Consider the following 23,191-nt stretch of genomic DNA (forward strand, 5'->3'; position numbering starts at 1 on the left):
TATTTCCGAGCAATGGCCACATCCCGCTGCTGTGCCCAAGCAGCCAAAGCTCACTGCAGAAAACCGACCCACAGCTCTGACCAGCACCTTATCTGGAATTACATCCTAGGAAGGGACTTCTGTGGCCACCGCAAAGTAGCAGGTGGAAATGCCGGTGTCTCCCTAGATAAACAAGCTCCTAGTTTGAGCCCTAAATGTGTCTTTATCTCTTTACCCAGGATGATCATTTCTGCAGGTACTCTCCAGGCACACCCTGAGCTGCTGACAGTTCCTTCCCTTCTCCACGTATTTCCCAGCACGTTCTCAGTGTTATTCACTACCCTTAATGCCTCCCACGCGTCTCCTGCTCAGGCCACAGCCACCAGCACCGTGTTTGGCTGCTGACAGACATGCCCGGTTTCCTGAGCCACCGGTAACGCCAACACCGCTCGTAAGAGACCAGGAGACGAGCAGGAACGGCAGCCGGTGCTGCCCAGAGCGCTGCAGCCAGGGCACGGAGCTCGCGCAGCTGAAGGGCACGGCTGGCGCAGAACACAGGGCCCGGGGCCAGCACTCCAAGGCCCTTCGCAGCCCCCACGGGAAGAGGCCTGTGCAAGAGCCAGCAGTCTGGGTTTGAGATGGTTGATATGAGGTGCTTTCTGACTGAAATCTCACCGCTCCAGATACTGAACAGGTTCTAGGCATTGCCCAGTCAAAACCTGGTCCTTGAGCGGAGCGGCAGGCGGGCGCTGGCAGCGCGCGTGTCCCCAGCACCCGCCGGGCGCGCCAGCTTCGCCCCTTTGCTCACCGATGGCCCTGGAGAGGTTGAGGCCGCCGTTCACCCTCCCGTCCATGGTGACCTTGCCACCAGCGTTCTTTATCCTGGCCAGCTCCACCTCATCCTCCGGCTTGTGGTCATAGGACATGTCGACAGCTTTGCCACCTTCCGACACCACGCAGCGGGAGTCACCGGCATTGGCCACGATCAGCTGCTTGCCCCGGATCAGCGCCACAACCGCCGTTGTCCCACTGTCGGAGCCGGGCTGCGAGAGAAATGGCTTTGGTGAGACTCCTTTCTCCCGCTCCGTGTCAGGCCATACGGGAACAGCGCGGTCGCCACAGCCCCAGCAGCGTCCCAAACCCGAGGTGCTGCGTCTCCTTCCTTCTTCCCACGAGCACACACAGAACAAGGAGAAAAGCCCGACACACCGGAGCGTGTTCCCGAGCCAGGGTCAGGCAACGCGGCCGTCCCAGCAGCCCGGGGGTCTCCAGTGCTCAGCACGTCTGCTGCGCCCCAGCTCCAGCGAAGCCTTGCTGCCAGCCAGGGCGTCCTCCGAGACAGAGGTGGGCGCCTTGCAAACCGTGGCCCCGCTGCCAGCACCGGGTCGCTGCAGCGCCGGCCAGCAGCGCCACGGGCTGAGGAGCCGCAGCCGCGGGCTGGCGAGCTCAGCTCCGCGCAGCGCCGCCCACGCCAACCCCACAGCGGCTCCCGGGCCCAGAACCCCAGCGCTGGGGTCACCTCTGCCGATCCCAAGCGCCGCAGATCCATCCCCGCCGCTCAGCCTCGTGCGCAGAGCCGGGCTGCCGGCCGCCGCGCGCAGCCTCAGAGCCGAAGAGGCGCTTTATCCCATCTCAACGGAAACAACTCCCTGCTGAGGCCCCCCCGATGCCCCTGGCTCCACGACGCCGCAAACACAAGAACAGGGTGTGCACCTCCTCTTTCCCCTCCATGCCTGGTAACAACATCTCCTCCTCTTCATCCTCATCCTCCTCTGCTTCTTCAGTGTCATCTTCATCATCTTCATTCTCTGCCTCTTCACTGCTGTAACCATCCTCATCTTCACTGCATTCCTACAAGAAACAAGAGAGAGCACCGGGCGTCACACAGGACACGTGCAGCGCCCTCCCCAGACAGCTGGTCCCTCCGCCCTGGGGACAGGTGACATTCACCCCACGGGAGCGCGATGACCTGGTACGCTCCCCACGCCTGATGTCACCATCAGAGCAGCCGGTTTCGGCGGCCACAGTGGATGGAGGGCTGGCGCATGCAGCGGGACCGAGGGCGATGCGCTACGGCCGCTGCGCAGATGCGGGCGCGTTCCTCCAGCGTTATCTGAACAGCCCCCGACACTCCCATGAGATGGGTCTCAATGTCTCAGCCTGAAAACCTGCTCCTAGGACGGCCCTAGGATGAGCCAGAGGCCCGCAGCTCGAGTACCGCAGTAAGCAACGCGTTCTGCCGGCCAGAAGGCCGCTCTGCCCCGGCGCTGTTTCCTACCTCACTGTCTTCCTCCTCTTCCTCAACCTCATCTGACTCATCCTCACTGTCCTCAAAAAATTTGGATTTGGTTGTGCGCTGGGGCTTTCCCGAAGAGGAGCAGGAGGGCCCGGCCTCCCCAGTAGAAGAGGTGACGGCCTCGTCACCTTTGCCTAGTTCAGGCTTCTGCAGAGCAGGGCTGTTGCCTCCAGCGCTGGCTTTGTCTGAGGTGGAGGAAATACCCGTGATCTCTTCGTCTGGCTTCCCGTTCTTCCGCTCCTTGTGGTCGGGAAGCTCCCCCGGCTCAGCCTCTCCATTCATATTTGACTCCCCATCATGCTGCTTGCCTGTCCCCTCCGCAGCGCTGTCCCCGGCTGGAGACGAGGACTTGCTTTTGAGGTTCTTGGTGCAGTTTTGTCCGTAACGTGTGAGAAGCTCCTCAATGGTCATGGTGGCTTCTTCATGCAGAAGAGCAGCTTCCTCGTTATCCACTAGAAACGGAGAGGGGAGGGGTGAGGACAGAGAGGGTGAGAAAGCAGGACATGGCACTGCACAGCAGCCGTGCAGCACCGCTGGGCTGGCAGCAGCTCCTGCTGCACAGGGTCTAAGCCGGGCTCAGCACAGCAGCTCCTGCTGCAGAGGGTCTAAGCCGGGCTCAGCACAGCAGCTCCTGCTGCAGAGGGTCTAAGCCGGGCTCAGCACAGCAGCTCCTGCTGCAGAGGGTCTAAGCCAGGCTCAGCACAGCAGCTTCCCGCTGCAGAGGGTCTAAGCCAGGCTCAGCACAGCAGCTCCCCGCTGCAGAGGGTCTAAGCCAGGCTCAGCACAGCAGCTCCCTGCTGCAGAGGGTCTAAGCCAGGCTCAGCACAGCAGCTCCCTGCTGCAGAGGGTCTAAGCCAGGCTCAGCACAGCAGCTCCCTGCTGCACAGGGTCTAAGCCAGGCTCAGCACAGCAGCTCCCCGCTGCAGAGGCTCTAAGCCAGGCTCAGCACAGCAGCTCCCTGCTGCACAGGGTCTAAGCCGGGCTCAGCACAGCAGCTCCCTGCTGCACAGGGTCTAAGCCGGGCTCAGCACAGCAGCTGCCTGCTGCAGAGGCTCTAAGCCAGGCTCAGCACAGCAGCTCCCCGCTGCAGAGGGTCTAAGCCAGGCTCAACACAGCAGGTCCCTGCTGCACAGGGTCTAAGCCAGGCTCAGCACAGCAGGTCCCTGCTGCACAGGGTCTAAGCCAGGCTCAGCACAGCAGCTCCCTGCTGCAGAGGGTCTAAGCCAGGCTCAGCACAGCAGGTCCCTGCTGCACAGGGTCTAAGCCAGGCTCAGCACAGCAGCTCCTGCTGCACAGGATCTAAGCCAGGCTCAGCACAGCAGCTCCCTGCTGCACAGGGTTAAGCCAGGCTCAACACAGCAGGTCCCTGCTGCAGATGGTTTAAGGCAGGCTCAGCACAGCAGGTCCCTGCTGCAGAGGGTCTAAGCCGGGCTCAGCAGAGCAGGTCTGTGCTGCGGATGGTTTAAGCCAGGCTCAGGAAGGCCCCGGGTGCCCTGAAGCAGCACAGAGCCGCTGCGTGGCCGTGAGGCCGGGCGGCAAAGCGCCGCGCGCGTAACACGCGCAGGCTGGTCCGAGGCTGTGTGGGAAGCAGAGCGGCCCCTGCCACGGGTGGATTTGCCCATTAATGCTGCAACTGGGAACAAGGTTTGGTTCAGCGGTTGATCCCGAGCAGCTGGGACAGCACAGAACAGCTCAGGCAGGCATCAGCACCTCCCGAGGGGGACGCTGGGCAGAAACCAGGATGGCTTGCCCTAAGCTGTGAGCTAAAGACAACCATTCCCTCCTGACATACCCTTGGTTATAATTCTCTTTGCTAATTAATCCCAAAAGGAAAAGAAACGCCCATACCCCAAATACTCCTGGAAGTACAGGGCAAAAAGAAGATAACCCAGCCAAACAAAGCAAAACCCACTTTGTCCCTGTCAGCTGGAGAAGGAGGGCAAACAACCCAGCATTTCCGGAGCACACAGCGCTCAGGGTGACGGAATCACGTCACACCAGCTCCGAGGCCAGCGAGCCCACCCGGAGCCGAGAGCGCACGGACTGTGCGTGGGATCCCGCTGCTGGTGAGCAGCACGCTCAGAACCGCTGGAGACCAGAGCCCGTCCCACCCGCAGCTGGGACAGCACCGCCCCGCACCGGGACAGCACCACCCCGCACCGGGACAGCACCGCCCCGCACCGGGGACAGCACCGCCCCGCACCGGGGACAGCACCGCCCCGCACCGGGGACAGCACCGCCCCGCACCGGGGACAGCACCGCCCCGCACCGGGACAGCACCGCCCCGCACCGGGGACAGCACCGCCCCGCACCGGGGACAGCACCGCCCCGCACCGGGACAGCACCGCCCCGCACCGGGGACAGCACCGCCCCGCACCGGGGACAGCACCGCCCCGCACCGGGACACCACCGCTCCACAGCCGGGACACCACCGCTCCACAGCCGGGACACCACCGCCCCACACCGGGATGTCACCGCTCCGCACCGGGACGTCACCGCTCCACAGACGGACATATATCACCGCTCCACACTGGGACACCACCGCTCCACAGACGGACATACATCACTGCCCCACACTGGGACATCACCGCTCCACAGACGGACATACATCACCGCCCCACACTGGGACATCACTGCCCCACAGCTGGGACATCACCGCTCCACACCGGAACACCACTGCTCCACAGCCGGGAACATCACCGCCCCGCAGCCGGACATCACCGCTCCGGAGCCAGACGTCACCGCTCTGCAGGCGGGACGTCACCGCTCCGCCGCCGGACATCACCGCTCCACACCTGGGACGTCACCCCTCCACGGCTGGACATCACCGCTCCACACCGGGACGTCACCGCTCCACACCGGGACATCACCGCTCCACGGCCGGACGTCACCGCTCCACACCGGGACGTCACCGCTCCACGGCCGGGATGTCACCGCTCCACACCGGGACGTCACCGCTCCACGGCCGGGACGTCACCGCTCCACACCGGGACGTCACCGCTCCACGGCCGGGACGTCACCGCTCCACACCGGGACGTCACCGCTCCACGGCCGGGACGTCACCGCTCCACACCGGGACGTCACCGCTCCACACCGGGACGTCACCGCTCCACGGCCGGGACGTCACCGCTCCACGGCCGGACGTCACCGCTCCACACCGGGACGTCACCGCTCCACGGCCGGGACGTCACCGCTCCACGGCCGGGACGTCACCTCTCCACGGCCGGGACGTCACCGCTCCACGGCCGGACGTCACCGCTCCACGGCCGGGACGTCACCGCTCCACACCGGGACGTCACCGCTCCACACTGGGACGTCACCGCTCCACGGCCGGGACGTCACCGCTCCACGGCCGGGACGTCACCGCTCCACGGCCGGGAGGCTCCTCACGCACCCAGGACTCCGTGCCCCATGGACCAGCCCCACGGAAAACTGCAACCGAGCGGTTTGTTACACCAGGATCACGGCACCCAGGGGATCAGAATTCGCCAGCACCAGCGATACACAGCGCGGGGCTGGCCCTTCAACTCCAGATGAGACAACTCGGACTTCGGACAGAAACCTTCTGCTGAAGGGACCTGGCCCAGCTGGTCCCGTCCCTGTCCTGCTGCTCCTGTCTGTTCGGTGGCATCTGACTTACCATCATCTTCATCAGCAACTTTCTCCTTCTCGTCTTCATCCTCCTGGGGTCGCCCAGCCATCTGAGAGAGCTCTTTAATCACCTCCTCAGTGGTGAGCTTGGCATCTATGGCTAAGAAAGCATCTTCCAGGGCCTACGTATGAACACAGACATGAGAGCGTGCACAGTTCACCATCCCGCAGGCTGCCCGTGTGTCACGCTGGGCAATTGCGTCTCTTCAGACCGCGCGGCACACGGAATCACAGAACAGCTGAGGGCGGCGGGGACCGCTGGGGTCACCTCATCCAGCCCCTGCGCCGGCAGGGACACCCAGAGCTGCTGCCCAGGGCCGTGCCCAGGCGGCTCCTGAGGAGCTCCAGGGATGGGGACCCCAGCACGGCCCTGGGCGGCCTGTCCCGGGGTCACCCTCACACTGAAAGAGCGTTTCCCGACGTTCAGAGGGACCCGCCCAGGGCCAGTTTGTGCCCACGGCCTCTGGTCCCATCTCTGGGCACCCCTGGCAGAGGATCCCTCTGCCCTCCCTCCGGCAGGTGCTTCCACACCTGGATCCCACCCCACCCCATCCCACCCTATCCCACCCTATCCCATCCCACCCTATCCCATCCCACCCCACCCCATCCCCGCTCCAGGCTGAGCAGCCCCAGTTCCCCCAGTTCCTCCATCCCCTCGCTGTGCTCTCTCCAGTCTGTCCATGTCCCTCCTGTACCAGGGAGCCCAGCGCTGCGCCCAGCACTGAGCAGGGGGAAGGACCATCCCCTCCATGCCCCTCCTGATAACACTCGCGCAGCCCAGGACACCATTCGCCACCTTTGCAGCGAGGGCAGGCTGCTGGTTCGTGGCACGCACCGGTGCTCCGGGGTGGCTCCTCCCAGGGCAGGACTTTGCGCCTTCCCTGGCTGAGCCTCATGTGTTCCTGCCCCCGTTCCTCCAGCCTCTCCAGACCCCCCTGCACTGCTGAGCAGCACGAGCCCTGTCCCGGCTCTGTGTCACTGAGGGGACGCTCTGCCGCATCTTCCAGATCATGGGATAGGGGAAACACGATACTGGGGTGCTTCGGCATGAGCATGAGCCACAAACTGGTTCCGGTTTGCTTTCTAGGCTGTCCCCAGTCTGGGTGTCCGCGGCCGTCCCCTCCCGCAGGCTCCGCAGATCCCCCAGGGACAGCCACGTCCCCTCGGAAATCAGTGCCGGGGGAGAACGGCAGCAGGGGGTCGCCTAGTGGGAACGGGACATGAACCTCCTCCACTAGAGCTACCCCTGCCCACAGAACAACCCACCAACACCACCCCCAGGACCAGCCCACGCCTCTGACTGGAACCAGTCTGAAAACTCAAAAGAGGGGGAAAATAAAAGAAAGCTGGAAAACAGAAGGAGGTTTGTCTTTGAAAATGCAATCAACACCAATCAGCTCCTAGAAACGAGGAGGGAAAGCGCAACAGAAGCCACGCAGACAGGCCTCGGAGGGACCGGGCCCTGCGCAGGAGTTCGGTACCTCAGCCAGGGCCCTCCCTGCGTCGGTGCTCAGGGCAGGGCGAGACGCTCACCTTCTGCAGCTTGCCTTCCTTGTAGGCCTTCTGGTCTTTGATGATCTCAGGGAGATACTTGGCACAGTACAGGGCAACTTCTTCTCCTGGAAGAGAGCAGAATCGGTTAAAGAGGCTGGTCCTGCCCGAAGCAAACACACTCCTGAGAACCGAGCTCCTCAGCAAACCCTGGGACACAGAGCAGAACGAACCCAGCGTGGGACAGGCAGCGACAGCGCTGGGAGCTCCCGACAGCTCCAGCACAGCGGGACGCGCTGCGGACCCAGCAAACTCCACCAGCTCCGGCCACGGCCACCAGCCTCCTGACAGGGAACGGGCCCTGTGGGCGCTCAGGCCGTCCTGCCTAGAAAGCTCTGTTTTGCACGTGAACACAGGGATAAACAAGCAGAGGAAAGGGAAGCGTTTGGTCAGCACGAGCTCACTCTCAGAGCGTCATCGGCACAAAAAGTAACGAGGATCCCAGACTGGATGTGAGAACGTCTGGCGAAAGGAAGACTTGCCCTTGGCCAAGCAGGATCAGGCTAGAGATGGGTGACACAAACCGGCCAGCCACAACCGCGTGGGCCCACGGAACGCACCTGCGAGCGCCGACGGAGCCGACGTGGCTGCTGAACCGCTCTCCAGCACCTTGGAAAGGCCGTGGAGACCGGGAGAGGTGCCCGAGCACTGGAAGAAAGCCAACGCCACCCCAGTCCTCAAAAAGGGCACGAAGGGCGACCCAGAAAACCACAGGCCAGCGAGCCCCACCTCACCCGGGAGAGCGATGGAACAGCTCGTTCTGCACGTCACCTCCAGCACGCGGAGGAAAGGAGGGGGACCAGGAGGAGTCAGCACGGGTTCACCACGGGAAATCACACCCGAGCAGCCTGACAGCCTTGAACGGTGCACGGCTGGCCGGAGAGAGCGGGGCGTCGTCTGCACGGACGGCCCTGCCCGCGCGCCCCAGCTCCCTCTGCCACCAGGAGAGGCTGCGCGGGGACGGGGACACACAGACACACGCGGGGAGGGGGACACAGGGACACACGGGGCACAGCTCTGCAAGCGGAGCAGGAGCTGCGGGCGAAGCGCGAGCGGGCGACGCTGCCACCATCAGCGCAGCGACGGGAGAGCCCGAGGGCACGCGGTGGGGAGCGAAGGGGTGGCGAGAGTTCAGAGACAGATAGACAGAATCAGCAGACACGGGACTTTTCAAACACGGCTGCAGAAGGGGATCAAGTGCCATTGACAGAGAACAGAAACCTTGCAAACCAGGCGCCGTTAGAGCAGCGCTGCAGAAACATCGGCGCTGCGGACCCAAGCAAAGCGCCGGAGCTCTGCCCTGACCGTGCTCTCAGAACACCGACGAAAGGGACACCAGGAGGGACCCCTGCATTGCCATTAGAGGCAATCAACACCAAGCCGGCCCGGCAGGAAGAGAAGTGACCGGCAGCCTGTGCAGATCACCAATGAAAAGGACAGACAGTTAAGGTCCGTTGACATGGAACCAGGTCTTGCCAATCCAGCTCAACACCCACTCTTAAAGATACCACGATTTGGGGTAATAAAACTAAACACTCTGATGCAACAGATTTAGGTAAGGTATATAACTTGCATACATATTCTAATAATATACTATATATAGCTTACGTATTTGTCTATGTATATAAGAGAGCAGTCTGTTTAAGAAGTTAAACTTCCAAGACAGCACATGCTGAATAGGACAAAGAGCTGCCAGCTACCAACTGGACAAGGAACCGCGTCGGAAGCTGTTTGTCTGTGCTCCTGAAGGTCTGCCTCCAGACCACACTGCAACATCGAAGAGCCAAAACACAATTCCTATGAGAAAATTACAGATAGAGCAGTGAATGACAACAGCGACGGTTCTTCCAGATGGGCCGATGAGCTGGGGCGTGAGCAGGGGCTGCTCGGAGCAGCGTGCCTGCCGGCACAACGAGGGCGCAGCGCTGCACCGCGGGAGGAAGCGGCCGGCAGGTCCGAACGCTCTGCGGGACGCTCCTGGGACACCAGGCAGGAGCACACGCTGCAGCTGGTCACTGAGCCGCCTCCACCAGCGTACGGCAGCAGGCGTGGGACACCAGGCAGGAGCACACGCTGCAGCTGGTCACTGAGCCGCCTCCATCAGCGTACGGCAGCAGGCGTGGGACACCAGGCAGGAGCACACGCTGCAGCTGGTCACTGAGCTGCTCCCATCAGTCTTCAGGAGGCTAAAGTAAAATATGTAACGTGTAGCTCTGAATTCAGTGAAAAATAAATGTCTGGAGGATTCTCCAGAATGCATACTTCTGTGTTCCTAAAAAATTATAGAAAGGGACTGCTTTTGTCTGTGGAAGAGCCGCGGAGCTCCGGGGCGTGCGATAGACAGGCAGGAAGGTGCAGCGCAGCAGCTGGGGTCTCGGAGCACGTCTCTGCACGGGCAGGTGCCGCTCACGGAACCGCGTCTGGTTCGGGTTTAAAGGCAGGAGCCGCATGCGGGTGGAACAGGGAACCGAGTCGGTTTGCACGGGCACTCTGGCAAGGCTGCCGGACAGCCGGCAGGGTCGGCCGCGTCCGGACACGTGTGAGCACGGGCATGGGCAGCAAAAGGGCCTCCGAAGACACCGGTTCCTACATCAGATCCTTCCCAGCACACGTACATGCACAAACCCATCCCACTTCGTCCTCACAGGGCTGAGCACAGATCCCACTCCAGATTTGCTCTAGATTTGGGCACATACACACCATTAGAATGTAAAATAAAGCAAGCTCAGAGTCAAATAAACTAGCTAACAACGAATACCACAGGATCACTATGGACTGGAACACTATGCCAAAAGAGGAAAAGTTTTAGGACCCGAGTATGAAGTCGCACCCTGAGACAGTGAGAGGGTGGCAGAGCGAAGGCAGATCAGAGGGGAGAGACCCATCGCTCCGCACGCGGACCGGGAGAATGACAACAGGGCTTGTGTTCAAATGGAACACCCTGGGAGGAGGAGAAAGGAAACCTGCTGTGACAGCGCTGACCTCCGGAAAGGGGGAGCGCGTGTCAGTGGGGACCCGGTGACAGGGAGGTGAAAAGCAGCGGCTGAGGCGCACGGGAGCGGAGGGTGACCGGAGGGTGACCGGAGGGTGACCAGAGGTCAGACCGGTCAGCCTCACCTCTGTCCCTGGGAAAGTAATGGAACGGCTTCTCCTTGGTGCCATCTCAAGGCATATCAAGGATAAGAGGGTTATTAGGGGCAGTCAGCATGGCTTTACCAAGGGTAGGTCATGCTTGACCAACCTCATAGCCTTCTATGAGAATGTACCAAGGTGGATGGATGATGGCAGAGCGGTGGATGTGGTCTGCCTTGACTTCAGCAAAGCCTTTGACACAGTCTCCACAGCATCCTCACAGCTAAGTTGAGGAGGTGTGGTCTGGACAATAGAGCAGTGAGGTGGGTTGCAAACTGGCTTAGGGAGAGAAGCCAGAGAGTGGTAGTCAATGGTGCGGAGTCCAGTTGAGGCCAGCATCTAGTGCAGTGCCTCAGGGGGCAGTACTGGGGCCGGTATTATTCAATATATTCATTAACAATTTGGATGAGAGAATTGAAAGCACTATCAGCAAGTTTGCTGGTGACACTAAACTGGGAGGAGTGGTGACACTGGGAGCTGTGCTGCCATCAGAGACCTGGACAGGCTGGAGAGCTGGGCGGGGAATAACCTGATGAGATTTAACAAGGGCAAGTGTAGAGTCCTGCATCTGGGCAGGAACAACCCCAGGGTCCAGTATAGGTTGGGAGATTACATATTAGAGAGCAGTGTAGGGGAAAGGGACCTGGGGGTCCTGGGGACAGCAGGGTGACCATGAGCCAGCACTGGGCCCTTGTGGCCAGGAAGCCAATGGTACCTGGGGTGGGTTAGAAGGGGGTGGCCAGTAGGTCAGAGAGGTTCTCCTGCCCCTCTGCTCTGCCCTGGGGAGACCACACCTGGAATCTTGTGTCCAGTTGTGGCCCCTCAGTTCCAGCAGGACAGGGAACTGCTGGAGAGAGTCCAGCGCAGCCACCAAGATGCTGGAGGGAGTGGAGCATCTCCCGTGTGAGGAAAGGCTGAGGGAGCTGGGGCTCTTTAGTTTGGAGAAGAGGAGGCTAAGGGGGGACCTTATTAATGTCTGTAAGTATATAAAAGGTGAGTGCCATGAGGATGGAGCCAGGCTCTTCTCGGTGGCAAAAAATGATAGGACAAGGGGTAATGGGTTCAAACTGGAACACAAAAGGTTCCACTTAAATTTGAGAAGGAACTTCTTCCCGGTGAGGGTGTCAGAGCCTGGCCCAGGCTGCCCAGGGGGGTTGTGGAGTCTCCTTCTCTGCAGACATTCCAACCCCCTGGACACCTTCCTGTGGAACCTCATCTGGGTGTTCCTGCTCCAGAGGGATTGCACTGGATGAGCTTCTGAGGTCCCTTCCCATCCCAAACATACTGTGACTGCCCACACGGCCGCCCCGCGGGACGGCAGCCGGGGCCGCTCAGACACGCTGGGTCCGCGTCCTGACACCGGAGTCCTGTCCACGGGAAACGTGCGCAAGAGCCCGGTGAGCGAAACGGAAAGCCAGATACGAGGAAAACCACCCGGCACTCCTTTTCACAGAACACAGTGCAAGAACTTCTCCCGCCCTGCCTGGAGCGGGAAGCTCGCTGGAGAGTTCAAGGCTGATAGATGAGCACGGTATCAAAGATACGTTAATTCCTTGTATAGGCAGCTATAAAGCTTACAGAGATTCCCACCCTAAGACCTTATTTTACGTGGGACAGACCCGAAGAATTGCTTCCACCTAAAAGAAGTAATGCATCCATAAAATCACACAACAGTTTATCTCCCGAGTCAGGTTCACTATGTCCGTATCCCTCCTGATACGGGTTGCGCAGGAAGAGCTGTGGATTCCACCCCTGGAAACCTGACACACGAGTCAGAAAACGGTGCCGGTGCTTTGCTCTTCCTCAATGTCTGTCTCGAGTCCTTCCCACTGCATTATACAATACAAACACATTCCCTCGGCGCTCACTGGCAGGAACACCACGAGCGTGCCCAGAGCCCTTGTGAAAGCCACACATGGACCAGACCCTCCTGCCGGCCACACCGCGAGCGTGTCCACAGCGCTCCAGACAGCACACCCTCGGAGAGCGGTGGAACCTGGGCTCACAGCTCCAGAGCAGCACACCCTCGGAGAGCGGTGGAACCTGGGCTCACAGCTCCAGAGCAGCACACCCTCGGAGAGCGGTGGAACCTGGGCTCACAGCTCCAGAGCAGCACACCCTCGGAGAGCGGTGGAACCTGGGCTCACAGCTCCAGAGCAGCACACCCTCGGAGAGCGGTGGAACCTGGGCTCACAGCTCCAGAGCAGCACACCCTCGGAGAGCGGTGGAACCTGAGCTCACAGCTCTAGAGCAGCACACCCTCGGAGAGCGGTGGAACCTGGGCTCACAGCTCCAGAGCAGCACACCCTCGGAGAGCGGTGGAACCTGGGCTCACAGCTCCAGAGCAGCACACCCTCGGAGAGCGGTGGAACCTGGGCTCACAGCTCCAGAGCAGCACACCCTCGGAGAGCGGTGGAACCTGGGCTCACAGCTCCAGAGCAGCACACCCTCGGAGAGCGGTGGAACCTGGGCTCACAGCTCCAGAGCAGCACACCCTCGGAGAGCGGTGGAACCTGAGCTCACAGCTCTAGAGCAGCACACCCTCGGAGAGCGGTGGAACCTGGGCTCACAGCTCCAGAGCAGCACACCCTCGGAGAGCGGTGGAACCTGGGCTCACAGCTCCAGAGCAGCACACCCTCGGAGAGCGGTGGAACCTGGGCTCACAGCTCCAGAGCAGCACACCCTCGGAGAGCGGTGGAACCTGGGCTCACAGCTCCAGAGCAGCACACCCTCGAGAGCGGTGGAACCTGGGCTCACAGCTCCACACAGCACACCCTCGGAGAGCGGTGGAACCTGGGCTCACAGCGCTCCAGAGCAGCACACCCTCGGAGAGCGGTGGAACCTGGGCTCACAGCTCCAGAGCAGCACACCCTCGGAGAGCGGTGGAACCTGGGCTCACAGCTCCAGAGCAGCACACCCTCGGAGAGTGGTGGAACCTGGGCTCACAGCTCTAGAGCAGCACACCCTCGGAGAGCGGTGGAACCTGGGCTCACAGCTCCAGAGCAGCACACCCTCGGAGAGTGGTGGAACCTGGGCTCACAGCTCTAGAGCAGCACACCCTCGGAGAGCGGTGGAACCTGGGCTCACAGCTCCAGAGCAGCACACCCTCGGAGAGCGGTGGAACCTGGGCTCACAGCTCCAGAGCAGCACACCCTCGGAGAGCGGTGGAACCTGAGCTCACAGCGCTCCAGAGCAGCACACCCTCGGAGAGCGGTGGAACCTGGGCTCACAGCTCCAGAGCAGCACACCCTCGGAGAGCGGTGGAACCTGGGCTCACAGCTCCAGAGCAGCACACCCTCGGAGAGCGGTGGAACCTGAGCTCACAGCTCCAGAGCAGCACACCCTCGGAGAGCGGTGGAACCTGGGCTCACAGCTCCAGAGCAGCACACCCTCGAGAGCGGTGGAACCTGGGCTCACAGCTCCAGAGCAGCACACCCTTGAGAGCGGTGGAACCTGGGCTCACAGCTCCAGAGCAGCACACCCTCGGAGAGCGGTGGAACCTGGGCTCACAGCGCTCCAGAGCAGCACACCCTCGGAGAGCGGTGGAACCTGGGCTCACAGCACTCCACACAGCACACCCTCGGAGAGCGGTGGAACCTGGGCTCACAGCACTCCACACAGCACACCCTCGGAGAGCGGTGGAACCTGGGCTCACAGCGCTCCAGAGCAGCACACCCTCGGAGAGCGGTGGAACCTGAGCTCACAGCGCTCCAGAGCAGCACACCCTCGGAGAGCGGTGGAACCTGGGCTCACAGCTCCAGAGCAGCACACCTGGTACGTGAACACAGCACGCTGCAGAAATGGCAATAAACGGAATTAGCAGGTCCATGGACACACACAGTGGGATGGGCAGAGGTTAAACACGCAGAGAATGTCACCAACTAGTCAGTGTGTGCTCAGAGGGTCCTCGAGCAGGAGGAGATGGGCAGTTTAGTCAATCTACTCCACACAGATCTCCAAGGAGCTTTCAAATACACCACCAAGTGTTTTCCACAGTAGCTGCCCCGGGAGAAGGAGCCAGGTGTGAGAGGAGCAGAGGGTTCCAGGACAGGGGATGGCTGCGGCTCCGCGGAGACCCGCGGTGTTCAACACCGACACAAACCATCTGAAAAGAGGGCAGTGGGAAGCGATGGATCATCCCGGGTCATCAACACTAAAATAACTTACAAAATGAGGCGTCAAGAGCAAGATCTTGTGATTTCACGTGATACTGGCAGATGAGATTCCTCACCGATAAAAACAAGAACCTCCATGTGTACATTGGATGGACTCAAATCCGTCTGTTACTGCTTAGGAAAGATCTGGAAGAAACTGGAGACAGAGTTCTGAAATGTCGGCTTTACATCAAACCGGCAAACACGACGTTAGGAAGCGTTACAAAAAGAACAGAGAATAAAGCAGAAACACGCCTGTGAGAACAAACTCGGGGTGTGTGTGCAGCCCGGACACGGGCAGAGGCGCAGATCCGGGACGAGTGCAACCGGGGCGGCGGAGCCCGCGGCACGGCCGGCACCGCAGCCCGACGAGCCCCGCGGCCCCGGCGCCCCATCGCCCGCGCGGAATCCCCAGCACGACCCACGGCGCAACGTGTGTTTCATACAACAAACACGGGTGTTTAACCACACAGACCCTGCGCAGCAGAGACTAGTCCAGGGCTCTTCTGACTGGAAGAAAGGACACCGAGTCCAAGCTGCTGAAAGTGAAGCGTGCTAACGCAGTGATTACTTACTAACTCCTCATGAGCGCTGGGGGCATTGCCGCGAAATTATCAGGCAGCAGATTCAGGTCAAAGCCTTTTTTCAAATAATAAATTAAGTTCTATACAAAAGATCCTACACAAATAAACACCAAACACATAAATCTGGTTTAAAACGCAATCAGACCAATTCCCGAAGAGTCCATCAAGAAGGCTCGAGCACGTGTAAGATGAACGGCTGCAACCGCAGCCCCGGGAGCCCGTGCGTGGGGCCGGGAGGGTGTCAGGGAACCCTCTGCCCCTCCCCTCGCCAGGCGGTTCCGCAGCCACCAGAACACACTGACCAGACTCGACCTGCGGTCTGGGCTCATGCAGTCACTGCCGCGGCGACCCCGTCCAGCTCATCCACCACAAAAACAGCCATTCCAAAAGTTTTCAAAGACAGAACACAAATCTCATTTCGATTTCCTGTTAACCCATGACCTTCCTCCTGGAAACCCCGAGGAAGGTTCGGAACCTTAGCTGATGATATCTACCAAAGGAAACGTGTCCCAGGAGGAGCCCGATTCCCAAGGACAGACAGACACTGCCGGAGCAGCTCTGAAGGGCCCTGGTGAGAGGGGGGGACGCAGTTACCTCCGTGTCCGTCGTAGACCGAGAACATGGCTGTTTCACTGTCCAGCTCGGGGATGCAGTTGTGCGCGTCCTGAAAGAGAGAGCAGAAGCCTGGAATGACACGGGCTGCACTGGACCCTGCAGAAAGAGGGAGAAGGGAGCAGGGAGGCTATCGGCACCGACACGGCATTCTCAAATCCGGAGGGACAGCCAGAGCGGTCAGAAAACCTCCCACATCCCCGAAAGCTCACGTGGTGAGCATCCGTCCCCAAAGAGGGGCAGGGACCTGTAACGCTGCGGTGCTCTGTGCTGGAGCAGGAACCACCCTGCGCACCAGCGGCCGGGCTGGAAACCCCTCCAGACCGTGGTACAACTCCAGACATGGCCGGGCTGGGGAGAACCGGCCCCTGTGCTGGGGAGAACCGGCCCCTGTGCTGGGGAGAACCGGCCCCCGTGCTCGGGGTACCCGTGAGGCTCAGCAGAACCAGCCCTGTGCTCGGGGTACCCGTGAGGCTCAGCAGAACCAGCCCTGTGCTCGGGGTACCCGTGAGGCTCAGCAGAACCAGCCCTGTGCTCGGGGTACCCGTGAGGCTCAGCAGAACCAGCCCTGTGCTCGGGGTACCCGTGAGGCTCAGCAGAACCAGCCCTGTGCTCGGGGTACCCGTGAGGCTCAGCAGAACCAGCCCTGTGCTCGGGGTACCCGTGAAGCCCGTGTCACCGCAGCAGCTCAGTCCGTAAGGAACACAAGGCACCAAGCTGTGCTCCGTTGCACAAACCGGTGCCTTGGCGGAGGACTCTCCAGCTGAGCGTTAACTACGGAAATACAAGTTAAACTGGTACCAGTATGCAAGCCGCTTCCCACACAGACAAATGCAGCCGGCTCGGGGTCACCGGTAGGGTCTGGCTGCTCCTACCAATGCTCTGCCCCACTCTTGCCAAACAAGAGCCACACAAAAAGAAAAGCCAGTGATGAAGCCAGACGTCCAACACGGGGCCTCTGGACCTCACGACTTCAACCAGCCGCAGGCCTTGCCTCTGCTCGCCAGGGTGAACTCGGTCCCAGCCGGCAGCGGTGCCTGTGCCACCAGCCCGGCGACAGGCAGGACACGGTCACCACGTCCCGCGGGAACAACCAACCGGGCTGGAAAACCTCCTGGGACAGAGGCTCCTTCCTGCACTTCTGGGCACGTGGGACGCTCCAGCATGGCACTGTCCTGTCCCTGGGGACACCCCAGGCCAGGCTGGACGGGGCTCCGAGCAGCCTGAGCTGGTGCAGATGTCCCTGCTATGGCAGGGGGCTGGGGAGCCGGGAAGGTCCCTCCCACCCAAACCGCCCTGTGACCCTGTGCTGCCCTGTGCCCGGCCAGCGCTGGCCCCTCTCAGTGCCGGTTCAGCAGCGTAGCCACGGACAAGCAACCAGGCAACCGGCAGAGCAAGCCCCAAAGCCCCCATCGTACAGTGCAAACCCCGGCACCACCTCAGGCAAGACAACCGTCCGGGACCTCGCAGGATCTGCGGGGCAGGCTGGAGGGAAGGGGCGGCCCGGGGCGCCGCAGGCTTCAATCAAACTGCGCCCAGCCGTTCCCTGCGCGCTCCCAGCCCACGAACAGCAGCACCGAGCTGCGCACAGCCACCTCCTCTCCTCAACTCTCCCAGAGCGGGCGGTGAAGGTGGCACCACCCAGACTCCACAGGGGGCCCGACCGCTCCAGCCCACAGGTGAGCAACCGAACCAGGCTGGGGCAGCGCAAACCTGGAACGGGCGACGGGCTGAACCTCCCTCCTAAACCACGGGTGGGCTGAACCTCTCTCCTAAACCAGAGATGAGCTGAACCTCTCTCCTAAACCAGAGACGAGCTGAACCTCTCTCCTAAACCAGAGATGGGCTGAACCTCTCTCCTAAACCAGAGATGAGCTGAACCTCTCTCCTAAACCAGAGATGGGCTGAACCTCTCTCCTAAACCAGAGACGAGCTGAACCTCTCTCCTAAACCAGAGATGAGCTGAACCTCTCTCCTAAACCAGAGATGAGCTGAACCTCTCTCCTAAACCACGGGTGGGCTGAACCTCTCTCCTAAACCACGGGTGGGCTGAACCTCTCTCCTAAACCAGAGATGAGCTGAACCTCTCTCCTAAACCACGGGTGGGCTGAACCTCTCTCCTAAACCAGAGATGAGCTGAACCTCTCTCCTAAACCACGGGTGGGCTGAACCTCTCTCCTAAACCACGGGTGGGCTGAACCTCTCTCCTAAACCACAGACGGGCTGAACCTCTCTCCTAAACCAGAGATGAGCTGAACCTCTCTCCTAAACCACAGGTGGGCTGAACCTCTCTCCTAAACCACGGGTGGGCTGAACCTCTCTCCTAAACCACGGGTGGGCTGAACCTCTCTCCTAAACCAGAGATGAGCTGAACCTCTCTCCTAAACCACGGGTGGGCTGAACCTCTCTCCTAAACCACGGGTGGGCTGAACCTCTCTCCTAAACCACGGGTGGGCTGAACCTCTCTCCTAAACCAGAGATGAGCTGAACCTCTCTCCTAAACCACAGGTGGGCTGAACCTCTCTCCTAAACCACGGGTGGGCTGAACCTCTCTCCTAAACCACGGATGGGCTGAACCTCTCTCCTAAACCAGAGATGAGCTGAACCTCTCTCCTAAACCACGGGTGGGCTGAACCTCTCTCCTAAACCACGGGTGGGCTGAACCTCTCTCCTAAACCACGGATGGGCTGAACCTCTCTCCTAAACCACAGGTGGGCTGAACCTCTCTCCTAAACCACGGGTGGGCTGAACCTCTCTCCTAAACCACGGGTGGGCTGAACCTCTCTCCTAAACCACGGGTGGGCTGAACCTCTCTCCTAAACCAGAGATAAGCTGAACCTCTCTCCTAAACCACAGGTGGGCTGAACCTCTCTCCTAAACCACGGGTGGGCTGAACCTCTCTCCTAAACCACAGACGGGCTGAACCTCTCTCCTAAACCAGAGATGAGCTGAACCTCTCTCCTAAACCACGGGTGGGCTGAACCTCTCTCCTAAACCACAGACGGGCTGAACCTCTCTCCTAAACCAGAGATGAGCTGAACCTCTCTCCTAAACCACAGACGGGCTGAACCTCTCTCCTAAACCAGAGATAAGCTGAACCTCTCTCCTAAACCACGGGTGGGCTGAACCTCTCTCCTAAACCACGGGTGGGCTGAACCTCTCTCCTAAACCAGAGATAAGCTGAACCTTTCTCCTAAACCACGGAACGGCCTGAACCTCTCTCCTAAACCAGAGATAAGCTGAACCTCTCTCCTAAACCACAGATGGGCTGAACCTCTCTCCTAAACCACGGACGGGCTGAACCTCTCTCCTAAACCACGGGTGGGCTGAACCTCTCTCCTAAACCACGGACGGGCTGAACCTCTCTCCTAAACCAGAGATAAGCTGAACCTCTCTCCTAAACCACAGGTGGGCTGAACCTCTCTCCTAAACCACGGACGGGCTGAACCTCTCTCCTAAACCACGGACGAGCTGAACCTCTCTCCTAAACCACAGACGGGCTGAACCTCTCTCCTAAACCAGAGATGAGCTGAACCTCTCTCCTAAACCAGAGATGAGCTGAACCTCTCTCCTAAACCAGAGATGAGCTGAACCTCTCTCCTAAACCAGAGATGAGCTGAACCTCTCTCCTAAACCAGAGATGGGCTGAACCTCTCTCCTAAACCGCGGGTGGGCTGAACCTCTCTCCTAAACCACGGGTGGGCTGAACCTCTCTCCTAAACCACGGGTGGGCTGAACCTCTCTCCTAAACCAGAGATGAGCTGAACCTCTCTCCTAAACCACGGGTGGGCTGAACCTCTCTCCTAAACCACGGGTGGGCTGAACCTCTCTCCTAAACCACGGGTGGGCTGAACCTCTCTCCTAAACCATGGACGGGCTGAACCTCTCTCCTAAACCATGGATGGACTGATCCTCTCTCCTAAACCATGGATGGACTGAACCTCTCTCCTAAACCACGGGTGGGCTGAACCTCTCTCCTAAACCAGAGATAAGCTGAACCTCTCTCCTAAACCACAGGTGGGCTGAACCTCTCTCCTAAACCACAGACGGGCTGAACCTCTCTCCTAAACCAGAGATGAGCTGAACCTCTCTCCTAAACCATGGACGGGCTGAACCTCTCTCCTAAACCATGGATGGACTGATCCTCTCTCCTAAACCATGGATGGACTGAACCTCTCTCCTAAACCACGGGTGGGCTGAACCTCTCTCCTAAACCAGAGATAAGCTGAACCTCTCTCCTAAACCACAGGTGGGCTGAACCTCTCTCCTAAACCACAGACGGGCTGAACCTCTCTCCTAAACCAGAGATGAGCTGAACCTCTCTCCTAAACCATGGACGGGCTGAACCTCTCTCCTAAACCATGGATGGACTGATCCTCTCTCCTAAACCATGGATGGACTGAACCTCTCTCCTAAACCACGGGTGGGCTAAACCTCTCTCCTAAACCACGGGTGGGCTGAACCTCTCTCCTAAACCACGGGTGGGCTGAACCTCTCTCCTAAACCATGGATGGACTGATCCTCTCTCCTAAACCATGGATGGACTGAACCTCTCTCCTAAACCATGGATGGGGTGAATCGCTCTCCCAAAACCCTCCTCCTGCCCCACTAATCTCGCAAGATTCCTTTAAGTTCAAGCCCTTACCCACCAGCTTACACCCTGACCGCACCTCACAGGCTTTTGCAAGAGCAATCGTGCTATTTTAACCAGTGCTCTCTAGTCTCTCTGCCGTGGTTCGAGTTCATCACCTTAGAAGTCAAAGGCGCTGCAGCCGCCCCCGAACGCTGCGCCTCCTGCCAGGGCCGAAGCGCTGGACGGACCCGCAGCGCCAGGGCCAGCCCCCCTGCGGAGCCCCCCGAGCCCCGAGTGCTGAGGAGAACAGACAGAGCGAGCTTCTGGGTCTGTGCTGCACTCAGTGCAAGGAAACTCCTGACAATGTGATGGAAACCGTGTCTGAACAGGCAGATTAAATCATAGTTCAGAACGAAAAAAATTACTCTGAATTATACCGTAGGAAATTTAACCAGAGAGCTTGCTGGAAACAGCGAATGAAAATAAGAACCAGCATTTTTATGCTCACTATTCAGAGCATTTACAGAAGTGAGTGAGATGGCAAAACCACAACGAAGTAACTGGGTAAGTCCCAGGGGACTGAGCAGCAGTTCACTCAGAGCAGGTAACGCAAAGGCTGCGGGAGGAGACGCGGAGCCCGCAGCAACACGCGTCTGCGCTGGCTCTGCGCAGCACCACCGCTCGCCAGCTCGGCACCGCTCCGGCGGGTGCTGTCACCCCTGGTGCCACCCCGTGTCCCCAGCACCCCGGAGCGCAGCCGGCTGGCTGTGACGGGCTGGTGCCACCCCCGTGTCCCCAGCACCCCGGAGCGCAGCCGGCTGGCTGTGACGGGCTGGTGTCACCCCCGTGTCCCCAGCACCCCGGAGCACAGCCGGCTGGCTGTGACGGGCTGGTGTCACCCCCAGCACCCCGGAGAGCAGCCGGCTGGTGGTGACAGGGCTGGTGTCACCCCCAGCACCCCAGAGAGCAGTGGCTGGCGGTGACAGGGCTGGTGTCACCCCCAGCACCCCAGAGAGCAGTGGCTGGCGGTGACAGGGCTGGTGTCACCCCCAGCACCCCAGAGAGCAGCCGGCTGGCTGTGACAGGCTGGTGTCACCCCCAGCACCCCAGAGAGCAGTGGCTGGCGGTGACAGGGCTGGTGTCACCCCAGCACCCCAGAGAGCAGCGGCTGGCGGTGACAGGGCTGGTGTCACCCCAGCACCCCAGAGAGCAGTGGCTGGCGGTGACAGGGCTGGTGTCACCCCAGCACCCCAGAGAGCAGCGGCTGGCGGTGACAGGGCTGGTGTCACCCCAGCACCCCAGAGAGCAGCGGCTGGTGGTGACAGGGCTGGTGTCACCCCCAGCACCCCAGAGAGCAGCGGCTGACCACGACCAGAGGCTCTCGGTCACACGTCTCCATCCTTGCTGCCGCAGCCGTTGTCCTGCAGGTCACCGCGATCTGCTGCTCCCCAGGCCTGGCCACCAGCTCTCTGCTGCCTGTGCCCCTGGGGCTGGTGACGCCGGGTGTCCCGCAGCCACCCCTGTGGTCACTGCAGCACTGTGGAAAACAGTGTGTTTGAAACAACGAACAGCAAACTCAGTCAGAATTAGCGAACTGTCTAAAACTGAGAGTTAGTGTGACAAGCCTCCATATTTTGAACCACATTCTTGCACTTTTTGAAGCAAGGGCCCGTGCTCTGAGCTCAGCAGTGACACGAGCTGCACTCAGGGCTGGCTGTGGTCCGTCAGCACAGAGGTCCCACCCACCGCTCCGAGGTGCCTCCCGCACCTCTCCTCTCCGCACCATGAAGCGTCTGCAGCTTCTCCCCTTTTCTTGTTTGCTTCACAGTACCCAACACTGGCTTTTTAGAATCCCTGTCCTTTGGGTCCCTCATCTGCCCAAACATCTCCTTATCCACAAAGCCACCTCTCTGGACTAAGAGTGGGTTTTTATTACAGTATTTCTTCAGAGCCTCCTCACTTCAGGGCTCCTGAAATATAAGTTAATCCTTTACACATATTTCTGCTACCTAAAAATGCCGTGTCCTACCCCTGTACGCACCCTGAGCGGCTTCACTAACATGAGGCAGAACCAAAGCCTGGAGCGTGAACATCTGCTGGGAGCTTTCTCCAGGCCTCACAGAAGGGCAAAAGTACAACTAAAGATGAGCAAAGGCAAAACCCACAGACCAAGACACGGAGAACAGCACGCAGCACTGCAACGGAGGAAAACGCAACAGAAATCAAATTCCGCTCAGCTGCATGCAAAACAACACGTTTCTCTCCCATCAGACTCAGAAGCCACGTGCAGCAGGTTCAACTCGCACCACGAGCACTAACGCCGGCTCCTTGCCCCCCGTGATCACAGCTAAACCACGGCTGCTCGGTGCCCGCGCACGGCAGCGCCGCAGGGCGCGGAGCCCGGGACAGCCGCGAGCTCCGCGTCCCAGCCAGCGCCCGCAAAGGCCAACAGCGGCAACACCAACCTCCAACAGGCAACACGGTGAGCCCACGTCCCACCTGAGGGACGCCCGAGCCCACCAGCACTGCAGACCGGTGACTCTGCTCTCCCGCACCTGACCCGTCTCCTCAAAACACCTCAGCCTGTGCAGCCGGACGCCAGAGCGACCTGCACCCACATCCCAACCCACCTCCTCAAAACACCTCAGCGTGTGCAGCC

General features: G+C 60.2%; 1 protein-coding gene across 1 annotated transcript in view; it reads right to left on the reverse strand.

Moving 5' to 3' along the window:
- PPM1G (protein phosphatase, Mg2+/Mn2+ dependent 1G) overlaps positions 1–23,191 on the reverse strand; it is a 28,473-nt gene that overhangs the window by 1,988 nt on the left and 3,294 nt on the right. The window contains exons 2-7 of the mRNA XM_082048337.1: positions 15,942–16,011; positions 7,460–7,545; positions 5,916–6,048; positions 2,258–2,727; positions 1,693–1,830; positions 788–1,022 (exon numbers count right to left, since the gene is read on the reverse strand). Coding sequence (XP_081904463.1) covers positions 788–1,022; positions 1,693–1,830; positions 2,258–2,727; positions 5,916–6,048; positions 7,460–7,545; positions 15,942–16,011 — 1,132 coding nt within the window. The remainder of the gene's footprint in view (positions 1–787; positions 1,023–1,692; positions 1,831–2,257; positions 2,728–5,915; positions 6,049–7,459; positions 7,546–15,941; positions 16,012–23,191) is intronic.

The sequence above is a fragment of the Streptopelia decaocto genome (assembly GCF_964273445.1).
Source record: "Streptopelia decaocto genome assembly, chromosome: 3".
NCBI classification, from domain to species: domain Eukaryota; kingdom Metazoa; phylum Chordata; class Aves; order Columbiformes; family Columbidae; genus Streptopelia; species Streptopelia decaocto.